At 42.7% G+C, this 18,861-nt stretch overlaps 2 protein-coding genes and 3 pseudogenes across 2 annotated transcripts; all 5 read left to right on the plus strand.

Moving 5' to 3' along the window:
• The first annotated feature begins 3,672 nt into the window (after window positions 1-3,672).
• On the plus strand, window positions 3,673-4,545 carry LOC139275648 (uncharacterized; annotated as a pseudogene).
• A 1,067-nt stretch (window positions 4,546-5,612) lies between these two features.
• On the plus strand, window positions 5,613-6,254 carry LOC139275649 (uncharacterized; annotated as a pseudogene).
• A 1,916-nt stretch (window positions 6,255-8,170) lies between these two features.
• On the plus strand, window positions 8,171-8,887 carry LOC139275650 (uncharacterized; annotated as a pseudogene).
• A 2,411-nt stretch (window positions 8,888-11,298) lies between these two features.
• On the plus strand, window positions 11,299-12,899 carry LOC139275652 (uncharacterized; the record flags this gene model as incomplete). The annotated part of the gene is given in 2 exon segments (XM_070892819.1): window positions 11,299-11,818; window positions 12,883-12,899. Coding segments are annotated over 2 exon segments (537 nt in total), but the record flags the coding sequence as incomplete, so codon positions are not given.
• Window positions 12,900-13,503: 604 nt separating this feature from the next.
• LOC139275653 (uncharacterized) lies at window positions 13,504-15,126 on the plus strand (the record flags this gene model as incomplete). The annotated part of the gene is given in 1 exon segment (XM_070892820.1): window positions 13,504-15,126. A coding segment is annotated over 1 exon segment (1,623 nt), but the record flags the coding sequence as incomplete, so codon positions are not given.
• Between the last annotated feature and the right edge of the window lie 3,735 nt (window positions 15,127-18,861).

Here is an 18,861-nt window from a genome sequence, read left to right on the forward strand (position 1 = left end):
GGGCTCAGAGACATGGACCATGTACTGTAGACACCTCAAATCGCTGAAGAAGTACCACCAACGATGTCTCCGCAAGATCCTGCAAATCCCCTGGGAGGACAGACGCACCAACGTCAGTGTCCTCGACCAGGCCAACCTCCCCAGCATCGAAGCGCTGACCACACTCGACCAGCTCCTTTGGGCAGGCCACATTGTTCGCAAGCCCGACACGAGATTCCCAAAGCAAGAGCTCTACTCGGAACTCCGACACAGCAAGTGAGCCCCAGATTGGCAGGGGAAACGTTACAAGGACACCCTCAAAGCCTCCCTGATTAAGTGCAACATTCCCACCGACACCTGGGAGTCCTTGGCCAAAGACCACCCTAAGTGCAGGAGGAGCATTCGGGAGGGCGCTGAGCATCTCGAATCTCATCGCCGAGAGAGTGCAGAAACCAAGCGCAGACAGCGGAAGGAGCGTGCGGCAAACCAATCCCACCCACCCTTTCCTTCAACCATTGTCTGTCCCACCTATGACAGTTCCGTATTTGACCGAACAGTCACCTAAGAACTCATTTTTAGAGTGGAAGCAAGTCTTCCTCGATTTCGAGGGACTGCCGATGATGATGATGTTGGGCAGAAGAATTAATAGCAAACTGCCGACCTCATGCCCCATTTCATGATACATATTCTCATCATGCAAAGCTCTGCAGCCGGGGCACAAATTCATAAAGTTAACCCCCGTAAGAGCAAATAAACCCCGAGTAAACTGGCCCGTAAACTGAGCCACTCCCGACCGTAACAAAACGCAACATCTCACACCCCGCTCATTCACGTCAATCCAGTCAGAGTTTCCTGCTCTGTCACTGGTCTGTATCTGCCAGAGGAATTTGTACTCCACACTCACTGGGAGTCACAGGTCATTCAGTAACTGTGCGATACAGTCCCGGCTTTTGGTTGACGGCAGAATCAACAACCTCCAGATTCTTCCTGATCAGCAAACAACAACAACACCTTGTATTTATAAAGCGCCTTCAACGTAGTAAAATGTCCCAAGGTGCTTCACAGGATTGTTATAAAACAAAACAAATAAATTTGACACCGAGCCACATAAGAAGAAATTACGGCAGATGACCAAAAGCTTGGTCAAAGAGGTAGGTTTTAAGGAGCGTCTTAAAGGAGGAAAGAGAGGTAGAGAGGCGGAGAGGTTTAGGGATGAGTTCCAGAGCTCAGGGCCCAGGCAGCTGAAGGCACGGCCACCAATGGTCAAGCGATTATAATCAGGGATGTTCAGGAAGGCAGAATTTGAGGAGCGCAGACATCTCGGGGGGGGCGGGGGGGGGGCGCAGGTGGGGAGGAGATTACTGAGATAGGGAGGGGCGAGGCCATGGAAGGATTTGTAAACAAGGATGAGAATTTTGAAATCAAGACGTTGCTTAACCGGGAGCCAATGTAGGTCTGTGAGCACAGGGGTGATGGGTGAACGGTGCAAGTTAGGTCAGTATTGCATCCTCACTGTTACAGACAATCACACAGAATTTACAGCACAGAAACAGACCATTCGGCCCAACTAGTTTGTGCTGGTGTTCATGCTCCACACGAGCCTCCTCCCACCTTACTATCAGCATAATCTTCCATTCCTTTCTCCCTCATGTGTTTATCTCATCATCATCATCGGCAGTCCCTCGAATCGAGGATGACTTGCTTCCACGTCAAAAAAGAGTGAGTTCACAGGTGTTTCAATGAAGGACCTAATATTCCAGGTCCTGAACTACATATTGAAGGGTGGAAGATGCCTGTGCGTGGATTTTTTTAACGTGTGGTGGCCGTTGCACACCAGCCACCACACGGGCTTGACAGAGCTAGGTCTTGGTCCAGCGGCAAGGATTAACCAGGACGACTGGAGTCCAGTTCTGCTGCACGGACCCAGTGCGCACACATATCGCAGTGTGGGCTGGCCCGTGCTGCCCCTGAGCCCCTAGCCCGGAACTCACGCCTCCCCTGGGCCCCGATCACATCCCTCTACAGTCTCTAGCAATGAAATGATGGACTGTTTGATTGGTTCACCGTTCCCTTGCCCTATTTGATGAAATTTGTATCTCTTCATCGTGATACTTTTCTTTGGCGCAAAGTATTTCTCTAGCGCGCTTACCGTTTTGTTGTAGGACCCTGTGTCTTCGATTTGGCCAAAGATGCATTGGCCTTTGGTGCTGAGGCAGTGGATCAGTATTGCACGGCGGCGAGCTGGTGTTGTGCTGTCGCCGTCTAAGCCACTCACCCTGATGTACGTAGAAAAGCTTTTTATCCATCTTGTGTTTATGTACCATCCCTTAAATGCATTTATGCTATTCACCTCAGCCACTCCTTGTAGTAACGAGTTCTACATTCTAAACACTCTCTGGGGAAAGAGGTTTCTCCTGAATTTCCAATTGGATTTATTAGTGACTGTCTTTTATTTATGGACCCGAGTTCTGGTCTCCCCCACAAGTGGAAATATTTCCTCAACATCTGCCCTATCAAACCCTTTCATAATCTTAAAGACTTCCATAAGGTCACCCCTCAGTCTTCTCTTTTCCAGAGAAATGTACCCAGGCCTGTTCAGTCTCTCCTGATAGATATACCCCTCAGTTTAGGTAAGGTCCTTGTAAATCTTTGGTTTTGAGGAATAAAACACATGGGGATCGAACATGGTTTGTGGACGTCGCCCGATACCATCGGCGGGATACGGCAAATGGGCAGCAAAGGCTGACCGTTGTCGGTAAGCGGCGTCCAAACCCCGGCTGAAACTGAGTCGGCTCTTTGGCAGAGGCGCCAAGAGGCAACACTGTGCCGGCTAACGCCACCCGCGCGGTGAGGTCATCCAGCGTACAACGCCTCTTGGACGATCCTGTTGCGACATTGCCTTTCAACAACTGTAATCCCGCATGGCAGCTGTACAGCCTGAATGCAGTGCTGGTTAAAGAGCGGATCTCGGGCGGAATCGCCCAGAAAGAAAGGTAAGTTTATCTCTTTCTTTAATTCTGCGAGTTTTCATTAGTTCTGAGAGTGAGGAAGTATGTGTGTGGATTGGAGAAGATTTAGTTATTATTTTTTTCTTCTGTTTTTCTCCCTAGCATGGTGGCAGCCTCCCGTTGTGGAATTGAGTCAGCCTCCTCAGCTCTCGCCCCGCTGGTGCCGAGGATGAGTCTGCAGTGTTACGTTTCAGTGCTGCTTCTTCATCTTTCGGAGTTAAAACTGAATTCAGCAATTTGAGGCTGCACTGACGCTTGGCAATATAATCAGATCAATATAATCAGGCCCATCGATCTATCACCCATCGATCTATAACCCAACAACCTATAGCCCATCGATCTATCACCTATCGACCTATCACCCATCGATCTATAACCCATCGATCTATAACCCATCGATCTATAACTCATCGATCAATAACCCATCGATCTAAAACCCATCGATCTATCATCCATCGATCAAAAACCCATTGATCTATAACCCATCGATCTATCACCATCGATCTATCACCCATCGATCTATAACGTATTGATCTATAACCCATCGATCTATCATCCATCGATCGATCATCCATCGGTCTATCACCCATCGATCTATAACTCATCGATCAATAACCCATCGAACAATAACCCATCGATCTATAACCCATCGATCCATAACCCATCGATCTAAAACCCATCGATCTATCACCCATCGATCTATAATCCATTGATCTATCACCCATCGATCTATAACCCATCGATCTATAACCCATCGATCTATCACCCATCGATTTATAACCCATCGATCTATCACCCATCAATCTATAACCCATCGATCGATAACCTATCGATTTATCACCCATCGATCTATAACCCATCGATCTATTACCCATCGATCTATAACCCATCGATTTATCACCCATCGATCTATAACCCATCGATCTATTACCCATCGACCTATAGCCCATCGATCTATAACTCATCGATCTATAACCCATCGATCTATCACCCATCGACCTATAACCCATCGATTTATCACCCATCGTTCTATAACCCATCGATCTATCACCCATCGATCTAAAACCCATCGATCTATAAACCATTGATCTATAACTCATTGATCTATCATCCGTAGATCTATCACCCATCGATCTATAACCCATCGATCTATCACCCATCAATCTATAACCCATCGATCTATCACCCATCGATCTATAACCCATCGATCTATCTCCCATTGATCTATAACCCATTGATCTATAACCCATCGATCTATCACCCATTGATCTATAACCCATCGATCTATCACCCATCGATCTATAACTCATCGATCTATAATCCATTGATCTATCACCCATCGATCTATAACCCATCGATCTACAACCCGTCGATCTATCACCCATCGATTTATAACCCATCGATCTATCACCCATCGATCTATAACCCATCGATCGATAACCCATCGATTTATCACCCATCGATCTATAACCCATCGATCTATAACCCATCGATCTGTAACCTATTGATTTATCACGCAACGATCCATCATCCATCGATCAATAACCCATCGATCTAAAACCCATCGATCTATAACCCATCGATTTATCACCCATCGATCTATAACCCATCGATCTATAACCCATCGATTTATCACCCATTGATCTATAACCCATCGATCTATAACCCATCGATCTATCACCCATCGATCTATAACGTATTGATCTATAACCCATCGATCTATCATCCATCGATCGATCATCCATCGGTCTATCACCCATCGATCTATAACTCATCGATCAATAACCCATCAAACAATAACCCATCGATCTATAACCCATCGATCCATAACCCATCGATCTAAAACCCATCGATCTATCACCCATCGATCTATAATCCATTGATCTATCACCCATCGATCTATAACCCATCGATCTATAACCCGTCGATCTATCATCCATCGATTTATAACCCATCGATCTATCACCCATCAATCTATAACCCATCGATCGATAACCTATCGATTTATCACCCATCGATCTATAACCCATCGATCTATAACCCATCGATCTATAACCCATCGATTTATCACCCATCGATCTATAACCCATCGATCTATTACCCATCGACCTATAGCCCATCGATCTATAACTCATCGATCTATAACCCATCGATCTATAACCCATCGACCTATAACCCATCGATTTATCACCCATCGTTCTATAACCCATCGATCTATCACCCATCGATCTAAAACCCATCGATCTATAACCCATTGATCTATAACTCATTGATCTATCATCCGTAGATCTATCACCCATCGATCTATAACCCATCGATCTATCACCCATCGATCTATAACCCATCGATCTATCACCCATCGATCTATAACCCATCGATCTATCTCCCATTGATCTATAACCCATTGATCTATAACCCATCGATCTATCACCCATTGATCTATAACCCATCGATCTATCACCCATCGATCTATAACTCATCGATCTATAATCCATTGATCTATCACCCATCGATCTATAACCCATCGATCTACAACCCGTCGATCTATCACCCATCGATTTATAACCCATCGATCTATCACCCATCGATCTATAACCCATCGATCGATAACCCATTGATCTATAACCCATCGATTATCACCCATTGATCTATAACCCATCGATCTATCACCCATCGATCTATAACTCATCGATCTATAATCCATTGATCTATCACCCATCGATCTATAACCCATCGATCTACAACCCGTCGATCTATCACCCATCGATTTATAACCCATCGATCTATCACCCATCGATCTATAACTCATCGATCAATAACCCATCGAACAATAACCCATCGATCTATAACCCATCGATCCATAACCCATCGATCTAAAACCCATCGATCTATCACCCATCGATCTATAATCCATTGATCTATCACCCATCGATCTATAACCCATCGATCTATAACCCGTCGATCTATCACCCATCGATTTATAACCCATCGATCTATCACCCATCAATCTATAACCCATCGATCGATAACCTATCGATTTATCACCCATCGATCTATAACCCATCGATCTATTACCCATCGATCTATAACCCATCGATTTATCACCCATCGATCTATAACCCATCGATCTATTACCCATCGACCTATAGCCCATCGATCTATAACTCATCGATCTATAACCCATCGATCTATAACCCATCGACCTATAACCCATCGATTTATCACCCATCGTTCTATAACCCATCGATCTATCACCCATCGATCTAAAACCCATCGATCTATAAACCATTGATCTATAACTCATTGATCTATCATCCGTAGATCTATCACCCATCGATCTATAACCCATCGATCTATCACCCATCAATCTATAACCCATCGATCTATCACCCATCGATCTATAACCCATCGATCTATCTCCCATTGATCTATAACCCATTGATCTATCACCCATCGATTTATAACCCATCGATCTATCACCCATCGATCTATAACCCATCGATCGATAACCCATCGATTTATCACCCATCGATCTATAACCCATCGATCTATAAACCATTGATCTATAACTCATTGATCTATCATCCGTAGATCTATCACCCATCGATCTATAACCCATCGATCTATCACCCATCGATCTATAACTCATCGATCTATAATCCATTGATCTATCACCCATCGATCTATAACCCATCGATCTACAACCCGTCGATCTATCACCCATCGATTTATAACCCATCGATCTATCACCCATCGATCTATAACCCATCGATCGATAACCCATCGATTTATCACCCATCGATCTATAACCCATCGATCTATAACCCATCGATCTGTAACCTATTGATTTATCACGCAACGATCCATCATCCATCGATCAATAACCCATCGATCTAAAACCCATCGATCTATAACCCATCGATTTATCACCCATCGATCTATAACCCATCGATCTATAACCCATCGATTTATCACCCATTGATCTATAACCCATCGATCTATAACCCATCGATCTATCACCCATCGATCTATAACGTATTGATCTATAACCCATCGATCTATCATCCATCGATCGATCATCCATCGGTCTATCACCCATCGATCTATAACTCATCGATCAATAACCCATCAAACAATAACCCATCGATCTATAACCCATCGATCCATAACCCATCGATCTAAAACCCATCGATCTATCACCCATCGATCTATAATCCATTGATCTATCACCCATCGATCTATAACCCATCGATCTATAACCCGTCGATCTATCATCCATCGATTTATAACCCATCGATCTATCACCCATCAATCTATAACCCATCGATCGATAACCTATCGATTTATCACCCATCGATCTATAACCCATCGATCTATAACCCATCGATCTATAACCCATCGATTTATCACCCATCGATCTATAACCCATCGATCTATTACCCATCGACCTATAGCCCATCGATCTATAACTCATCGATCTATAACCCATCGATCTATAACCCATCGACCTATAACCCATCGATTTATCACCCATCGTTCTATAACCCATCGATCTATCACCCATCGATCTAAAACCCATCGATCTATAACCCATTGATCTATAACTCATTGATCTATCATCCGTAGATCTATCACCCATCGATCTATAACCCATCGATCTATCACCCATCGATCTATAACCCATCGATCTATCACCCATCGATCTATAACCCATCGATCTATCTCCCATTGATCTATAACCCATTGATCTATAACCCATCGATCTATCACCCATTGATCTATAACCCATCGATCTATCACCCATCGATCTATAACTCATCGATCTATAATCCATTGATCTATCACCCATCGATCTATAACCCATCGATCTACAACCCGTCGATCTATCACCCATCGATTTATAACCCATCGATCTATCACCCATCGATCTATAACCCATCGATCGATAACCCATTGATCTATAACCCATCGATTATCACCCATTGATCTATAACCCATCGATCTATCACCCATCGATCTATAACTCATCGATCTATAATCCATTGATCTATCACCCATCGATCTATAACCCATCGATCTACAACCCGTCGATCTATCACCCATCGATTTATAACCCATCGATCTATCACCCATCGATCTATAACCCATCGATCGATAACCCATCGATTTATCACCCATCGATCTATAACCCATCGATCTATAACCCATCGATCTATAACCTATTGATTTATCACGCAACGATCCATCATCCATCGATCAATAACCCATCGATCTAAAACCCATCGATCTATAACCCATCGATTTATCACCCATCGATCTATAACCCATCGATCTATAACCCATCGATTTATCACCCATTGATCTATAACCCATCGATCTATAACCCATCGATCTATCACCCATCGATCTATAACGTATTGATCTATAACCCATCGATCTATCATCCATCGATCGATCATCCATCGGTCTATCACCCATCGATCTATAACTCATCGATCAATAACCCATCAAACAATAACCCATCGATCTATAACCCATCGATCCATAACCCATCGATCTAAAACCCATCGATCTATCACCCATCGATCTATAATCCATTGATCTATCACCCATCGATCTATAACCCATCGATCTATAACCCGTCGATCTATCACCCATCGATTTATAACCCATCGATCTATCACCCATCAATCTATAACCCATCGATCGATAACCTATCGATTTATCACCCATCGATCTATAACCCATCGATCTATAACCCATCGATCTATAACCCATCGATTTATCACCCATCGATCTATAACCCATCGATCTATTACCCATCGACCTATAGCCCATCGATCTATAACTCATCGATCTATAACCCATTGATCTATAACTCATTGATCTATCATCCGTAGATCTATCACCCATCGATCTATAACCCATCGATCTATCACCCATCGATCTATAACCCATCGATCTATCACCCATCGATCTATAACCCATCGATCTATCTCCCATTGATCTATAACCCATTGATCTATAACCCATCGATCTATCACCCATTGATCTATAACCCATCGATCTATCACCCATCGATCTATAACTCATCGATCAATAATCCATTGATCTATCACCCATCGATCTATAACCCATCGATCTACAACCCGTCGATTTATCACCCATTGATCTATAACCCATCGATCTATAACCCATCGATCTATCACCCATCGATCTATAACGTATTGATCTATAACCCATCGATCTATCATCCATCGATCGATCATCCATCGGTCTATCACCCATCGATCTATAACTCATCGATCAATAACCCATCAAACAATAACCCATCGATCTATAACCCATCGATCCATAACCCATCGATCTAAAACCCATCGATCTATCACCCATCGATCTATAATCCATTGATCTATCACCCATCGATCTATAACCCATCGATCTATAACCCGTCGATCTATCACCCATCGATTTATAACCCATCGATCTATCACCCATCAATCTATAACCCATCGATCGATAACCTATCGATTTATCACCCATCGATCTATAACCCATCGATCTATTACCCATCGATCTATAACCCATCGATTTATCACCCATCGATCTATAACCCATCGATCTATTACCCATCGACCTATAGCCCATCGATCTATAACTCATCGATCTATAACCCATCGATCTATAACCCATCGACCTATAACCCATCGATTTATCACCCATCGTTCTATAACCCATCGATCTATCACCCATCGATCTAAAACCCATCGATCTATAACCCATTGATCTATAACTCATTGATCTATCATCCGTAGATCTATCACCCATCGATCTATAACCCATCGATCTATCACCCATCGATCTATAACCCATCGATCTATCACCCATCAATCTATAACCCATCGATCTATCTCCCATTGATCTATAACCCATTGATCTATAACCCATCGATCTATCACCCATTGATCTATAACCCATCGATCTATCACCCATCGATCTATAACTCATCGATCTATAATCCATTGATCTATCACCCATCGATCTATAACCCATCGATCTACAACCCGTCGATCTATCACCCATCGATCTATAACCCATCGATCTATCACCCATCGATCTATAACCCATCGATCGATAACCCATTGATCTATAACCCATCGATTATCACCCATTGATCTATAACCCATCGATCTATCACCCATCGATCTATAACTCATCGATCTATAATCCATTGATCTATCACCCATCGATCTATAACCCATCGATCTACAACCCGTCGATCTATCACCCATCGATTTATAACCCATCGATCTATCACCCATCGATCTATAACCCATCGATCGATAACCCATCGATTTATCACCCATCGATCTATAACCCATCGATCTATAACCCATCGATCTATAACCTATTGATTTATCACGCAACGATCCATCATCCATCGATCAATAACCCATCGATCTAAAACCCATCGATCTATAACCCATCGATTTATCACCCATCGATCTATAACCCATCGATCTATAACCCATCGATTTATCACCCATTGATCTATAACCCATCGATCTATAACCCATCGATCTATCACCCATCGATCTATAACGTATTGATCTATAACCCATCGATCTATCATCCATCGATCGATCATCCATCGGTCTATCACCCATCGATCTATAACTCATCGATCAATAACCCATCAAACAATAACCCATCGATCTATAACCCATCGATCCATAACCCATCGATCTAAAACCCATCGATCTATCACCCATCGATCTATAATCCATTGATCTATCACCCATCGATCTATAACCCATCGATCTATAACCCGTCGATCTATCACCCATCGATTTATAACCCATCGATCTATCACCCATCAATCTATAACCCATCGATCGATAACCTATCGATTTATCACCCATCGATCTATAACCCATCGATCTATAACCCATCGATCTATAACCCATCGATTTATCACCCATCGATCTATAACCCATCGATCTATAACCCATCGATCTATAACCCATCGATTTATCACCCATCGATCTATAACCCATCGATCTATTACCCATCGACCTATAGCCCATCGATCTATAACTCATCGATCTATAACCCATCGATCTATAACCCATTGATCTATAACTCATTGATCTACCATCCGTAGATCTATCACCCATCGATCTATAACCCATCGATCTATCACCCATCGATCTATAACCCATCGATCTATCACCCATCGATCTATAACCCATCGATCTATCTCCCATTGATCTATAACCCATTGATCTATAACCCATCGATCTATCACCCATTGATCTATAACCCATCGATCTATCACCCATCGATCTATAACTCATCGATCTATAATCCATTGATCTATCACCCATAGATCTATAACCCATCGATCTACAACCCGTCGATCTATCACCCATCGATTTATAACCCATCGATCTATCACCCATCGATCTATAACCCATCGATCGATAACCCATCGATTTATCACCCATCGATCTATAACCCATCGATCTATAACCCATCGATCTATCACCCATCGATCTATAAACCATCGATCTATAACCCATCGATCTATCATCCATCGATCGATCATCCATCTGTCTATAACCCATCGATCTATAATCCATCGATCTATCATCCATCAATCTATCACCCATCTATCTATAACCCATCGATTTATCACCCATCGATCTATAACCCATCGATCTATAATCCATCGATTTATCACCCATTGATCTATAACCCATCGATCTATAACCCATCGATCTATAACCCATCGATTTATCACCCATCGATCTATCACCCATCAATCTATCGCCCATCGATCTATAAACCATCGATCAATAACCCATTGATCTATAACCCATCGATCTATCACCCATCGATCTATAAATCATCGATCTATCACCCATCGATCTATAAACGATCGATCTATCACACATCGATCTATAAACCATCGATCTATCACCCATCGATCTATAACCCATCGATTTATAACCCATCGATCTATCATCTATCGATCTATAACCCATCGATCTATAACCCATCGATCTATAACCCCATCGATCTATCACCCATCGATCTATAACCCATCGATCTATAACCCATCGATCTATCACCCATCGGTCTATAACCCATCGATCTATAATCCATCGATCTATCATCCATCAATCTATCGCCCATCGATCTATAAACCATCGATCAATAACCCATTAATCTCTAACCCATCGATCTATCACCCATCGATCTATAAATCATCGATCTATCACCCATCGATCTATAAACGATCGATCTATCACCCATCGATCTCTAAACCATCAATCTATAACCCATCGATCTATCACGCATCGATCTATAACCCATCGATCTATAAACCATCAATCTATAACCCATCGATCTATAACCCATCGATCTATCATCCATCGATCTATCACCCATCGATCTATAACCCATCGATCTATAACCCATCGATCTATAACCCATTGATCTATAACCCCATCGATCTATAACCATCGATCTATAACCCATCGATCTATCACCCATCGGTCTATAACCCATTGATCTATAATCCATCGATCTATCATCCATCAATCTATCACCCATCGATCTATAACCCATCGATTTATCACCCATCGATCTATAACCCATCGATCTATAACCCATCGATCTATAATTCATCGATTTATCACCCATTGATCTATAAACCATCGATCTATAACCCATCGATCTATAACCCATCGATTTATCACCCATTGATCTATCACCCATTTATCTATCGCCGATCGATCTATAACCCATCGATCTATTACCCATCGACCTATAGCCCATCGATCTATAACCCATCGATCTATAACCCATCGATCTATAACCATCGATCTAGCACCCATCGATCTATAACCCATGGATCTATAACCCATCGATCTATCATCCATCGGTCTATAACCCATTGATCTATAATCCATCGATCTATCATCCATCAATCTATCACCCATCGATCTATAACCCATCGATTTATCACCCATCGATCTATAACCCATCGATCTATAACCCATCGATCTATAATTCATCGATTTATCACCCATTGATCTATAAACCATCGATCTATAACCCATTGATCTATAACCCATCGATTTATCACCCATCGATCTATCACCCATCTATCTATCGCCGATCGATCTATAACCCATCGATCTATTACCCATCGACCTATAGCCTATTGATCTATAACCCATCGATCTATAACCCATCGATCTATAACCCATCGACCTATAACCCATCGATCTATAACCCATCGATCTATCACCCATCGATCTAAAACCCATCGATCTATAACCCATTGATCTATAACCCATTGATCTATCATCCGTCGATCTATCACCCATCGATCTATAACCCATCGATCTATCACCCATCGATCTATAACCCATCGATCTATCACCCATCGATCTATAACCCATCGATCTATCTCCCATTGATCTATAACCCATCGATCTATCACCCATTGATCTATAACCCATCGATCTATCACCCATCGATCTATAACTCATCGATCTATAATCCATTGACCTATCACCCATCGATCTATAACCCATCGATCTATAACCCGTTGATTTATCACCCATCGATTTATAACCCATCGATCTATCACCCATCGATCTATAACCCATCGATCGATAACCCATCGATTTATCACCCATCGATCTATAACCCATCGATCTATAACCCATCAATCTATAACCCATTGATTTATCACGCAACGATCCATCATCCATCGATCAATAACCCATCGATCTAAAACCCATCGATCTATAACCCATCGATTTATCACCTATTGATCTATAACCCATCGATCTATAACCCATCGATCTATAACCCATCAATTTATCACCTATTGATCTATCATCCATCGATCTATCGCCAATCGATCTATAAACCATCGATCTATCACCCATCGATCTATAAACCATCGATCTATCACCCATCGATCTATAAACCATCGATCTATCACCCATCGATCTATCACCAATCGATCTATAACCCATCGATCTATAACCGATCGATCTATCACCCATCGATCTATAACCCATCGATCTATAATCCATCCATCTATCATCCATCAATCTATCACCCATCGATCTATAACCCATCGATTTATCACCCATCGATCTATAACCCATCGATCTATAACCCATCGATCTATAACCCATCGATTTATCACCCATCGATCTATCACCCATCAATCTATTGCCCATCGATCTATAAACCATCGATCAATAACCCATTGATCTGTAACCCATCGATCTATCACCCATCGATCTATAAATCATCGGTCTATCACCCATCGATCTATAAACGAACGATCTATCACCCATCGATCTATAAACCATCAATCTATCACCCATCGATCTATAACCCATCGATCTATCATCCATCAATCTATCGCCCATCGATCTATAAACCATCGATCAATAACCCATTGATCTATAACCCGTCGCTCTATCACCCATCGATCTATAAATCATCGATCTATCACCCATCGATCTATAAACGATCGATCTATCACCCATCGATCTATAAACCATCGATCTATCACCCATCGATCTATAAACCATCGATCCATCACCCATCGATCTATAACCCATCGATTTATCACCCATCGATCTATAACCCATCGATCTATAACCCATCGATCTATAACCCATCGATTTATCACCCATCGATCTATCACCCATCAATCTATTGCCCATCGATCTATAAACCATCGATCAATAACCCATTGATCTGTAACCCATCGATCTATCACCCATCGATCTATAAACCATCGGTCTATCACCCATCGATCTATAAACGATCGATCTATCACCCATCGATCTATAAACCATCGATCTATCACCCATCGATCTATAACCCATCGATCTATCATCCATCAATCTATCGCCCATCGATCTATAAACCATCGATCAATAACCCATTGATCTATAACCCGTCGCTCTATCACCCATCGATCTATCACCCATCGATCTATAAACCATCGATCTATCACCCATCGATCTATAAACCATCGATCTATAACCCATCGATCTATAACCGATCGATCGATCACCCATCGATCTATGACCCATAAATCTATAACCCATCGATCTATAACCCATCGATCTATAGCCCATCGATCTATAACCCATCGATCTATCACTCATCGATCTATAGCCTATCGATCTATAACCCATTGATCTATAACCCATCAATCTATCACCCATCGATCTATAACCCATCGATCTATCACCCATCGATCTATAACCCATCGATCTATCACCCATCGATCTATAACCCATCGATCTATAACCCATCAATCTATAACCCATCGATCTGTAACCCATCGATCTATAACCGATTGATCTATAACTCATCAGTTTATAACCCATTGATCTATAACCCATCGATCTATAACCCATCGACCTATAACCCATCGATTTATCACCCATCGATCTCTAACCCATCTATCTATAACCCATCGATCTATAACCCATTGATTTATAGCCCATCGATCTATCACCCATCGATCTATAACCCATCGATCTATAACCCATCGATCTATCACCCATCAATTTATAACCCATCGATCTATCACCCATCGATCTATAAACCATCGATCTATAACCCATCGATCTATCATCCATCGATCTATCACCCATCGATCTATAACCCATCGATCTATAACCCTTCGATCTATAACCCATCGATCTATCACCTGTCGATCTATCCCTAATCGATCTATAACCCATCGATCTATCACCCATCGATCTATAAACCATCGATCTATAACCCATCGATCTATAACCCATCGATCTATAACCTATCGATCTATTACCCATCGATCTATAACCCATCGATCTATAACTCATCGATCTATCATCCATCAATCTATAACCCATCGAACTATAGCCCATAGATCTATAACCACTCAATCTATCACCCATCGATCTATAACCCATCGATCTATCACCCATCGATCTATAACCCATCGATCTGTCACTCATCTATCTATAACACATCAACCTATAGCCCATCGATCTATCACCCATCGATCTATCACCCATCGATCTATAACCCATCGATCCATAACCCATCGATCTATAACACATCGATCCATAACCCATCAATCTATAACCCATCGATCCATAACCCATCGATCTATAACCCATCGATCTATAACCCATCGACCTATAGCCCATCGATCTATAAGCCATCGATCCATAACCCATCGATCTATAACCCATCGATCTATAACCCATCGATCTGTCATTCATCGATCTATAATCCATCGATCTATAACCCATCGACCTATAACCCATCGATCTATCACCCATCGATCTATAACCCATCGATCTATCACCCATCGATCTATCACCCATCGATCTATAACCCATCGATCTATAACCCATCGATCTATCACCCATCTATCACCCATCGATCTATAACCCATCGACCTATAGCCCATCGATCTATAAGCCATCGATCCATAACCCATCGATCTATAACCCATCGATCTATAACCCATCGATCTGTCATTCATCGATCTATAACCCATCGATCTATCACCCATCGATCTATCACCCATCGATCTATAACCCATCGATCTATCACCCATCGATCTATCACCCATCGATCTATAACCCATCGATCTATAACCCATCGATCTATCACCCATCTATCACCCATCGATCTATAACCCATCGATCTATCATTCATCGATCTATAACCCATTGCTCTATCACCCATCGATGATATCGGCAGACACACATTTGACACATCTGCATGACAGCTTCTGCCCACCATTTCATCAGAGCAGCTAATCCATTTATTTACAATGCATTAACGTTTCACTGCATTGTATTTCAAAGGCGTTGTTTGTCCACATGCTCTGTGGACCTTAACTTCCAGGTTTCTGGGATTAAATTTAGAAAGCTAGGTTTCTCACTCGGGACTAAAATGGTTAAATTTTGAGGACCGGTTGCATAGACTAGGTGTGTATTCCCGTGAGTCTGGGAGATTAAAGATGATCCAATTGAGGTGGTTAAGGTGATTAAAGGATTTGAGAGAGTAGAGAGAGAGAAAGTATTTCCTGTGGTGGAGGAGTCCAGAACAAGAGAGCATAATCTTAAAATTAGAGCCAGGCCGTTCAAGGGTGATGTCAGGAAGCATTTCTTCACACAAAGCGTGGTGGAAATCTCGATTTCTCTCCCTCAAAGAGCTGTTGAGGCCGGGGGTCAATTGAACAGTTCAAAACTGAGATTTTTTTTTGTTCGGTAAGGGTATTCAGGGTTATGGAACCAAGACAGATAGATGGAGTTAAGACACAGATCAGCCACGATCTAATTGAATGATGGATCAGATTCGAGGGGCTGACTGGACTCCTCCTGTTCCTCAGCGGCTGATATTGATGGTTCTACTGCCGGCTGTGGCTGAGCTTTCTCGGCGGATTCCCCATTTTTTTCGGCGCTGTCCCCACCGTGGGAGATTGGTGAGGCCCTCACGCCGGTGATTTGGAAGGACCGCTGGGGAGCGTCCGCTGCTGTGCGCTGGCGTGCAGTGCCAAAAAAGGTCCTCCCTTCCGCTCCCGCCTGAGATTCAGCCGAGCTCCCCTCCGCCTCGCTGGAGAAAAGACCGCCGTGTGGGAGCAGGTCTTATCTGGACAGTCGGTATGAAGACCTGTAAGAAAAGGTTAGTGAGATTTGTTTTTGCAGCAATTTTGCGTTAAAGGTCCTCTGAAGGTTTTGTGATTTTTTGTTTTTTATTTTTTGAACATTTTTTTTTTGTGCATTCCCCGATGCCTTATTCCAGCCTCGGTGTAACTTTCTCCAACATTCCATTTGCCGCCCAGAATCGGCATGTAACGTCCATTTTTGCCGCTGGGTGCTTTTTTTCCTCCTTTTTTGACCAAAGTTGTGCCCAGAGTATTGTCTTTTGGCGGTCTTTTCAACGGTAAATGGGCGGAACTTGCCTTTGATCAATTTCAACCCCATCATTTCTCGATGAATAGCCAAGGCCCACAGTACAAGACTGCAGCGACACGATGAGGACAGATGCCTGTTGAAGTCAAAAGAGTGATCAATCGGGCGGATGTAAAGTGGGCAACTGAACCCCGAACCAGCCCTGTTCCCACTGGGAGCAATAGGTTAAAATCAAGGGCTCACGTTGGCATTTTAAAATCCGATAGATTGTGGGAGGAAGGAAAGACTGGGGGGAAATGAGGAGAAACAGATTTTTCAGATCCTGCAAAGGGATCAAAGCAGGAGTCAGTGACAGGGGCGTGACTTTAGTACAATGAGGACGCAGGTTGCTGATCCACTCTGTGTCACATTTATTGTACGGGAATTATATTTTTTAACTCATAATATTCTTATGAAGCGCCAAGAGACGTTTCACGATATTAAAGGCGCTATATAAATACAAGTTGTTGTTGTTGTTGCTTCAAGTGCTACCACTGGCGGGACGAGGGTTAGTAGTAAAATATTTACAGCATGGAGGCAGGCCATTCGGCCCATCCAGTCTGTATCAGCCGTGCCTCAGTGGGTAGCACTATTGTCTCTGAGTCACAAGGTTGTAGGTTCAAGTCCCGCTCCAGGGACTTGAGCACAAAAATCCAGGCTGACACTCCAGTGCAGTGCTGAGGGAGAGCTGCACTGTCAGAGATGTCGACTTTCAGAAGAGATGTTAAACCGAGGCCTCGTCTGCCCTCTCAGGTGGACGTAAAAGATCCCATGGCACTATTTCGAAGAAGAGCAGGGGAGTTATCCCTGATGTTTTAGCCAATATTTCATCATCATCATAGGCAGTCCCTCAAAATCGAGGAAGACTT

This window comes from Pristiophorus japonicus, chromosome 11 (assembly GCF_044704955.1).
Source record: "Pristiophorus japonicus isolate sPriJap1 chromosome 11, sPriJap1.hap1, whole genome shotgun sequence".
NCBI classification, from domain to species: domain Eukaryota; kingdom Metazoa; phylum Chordata; class Chondrichthyes; family Pristiophoridae; genus Pristiophorus; species Pristiophorus japonicus.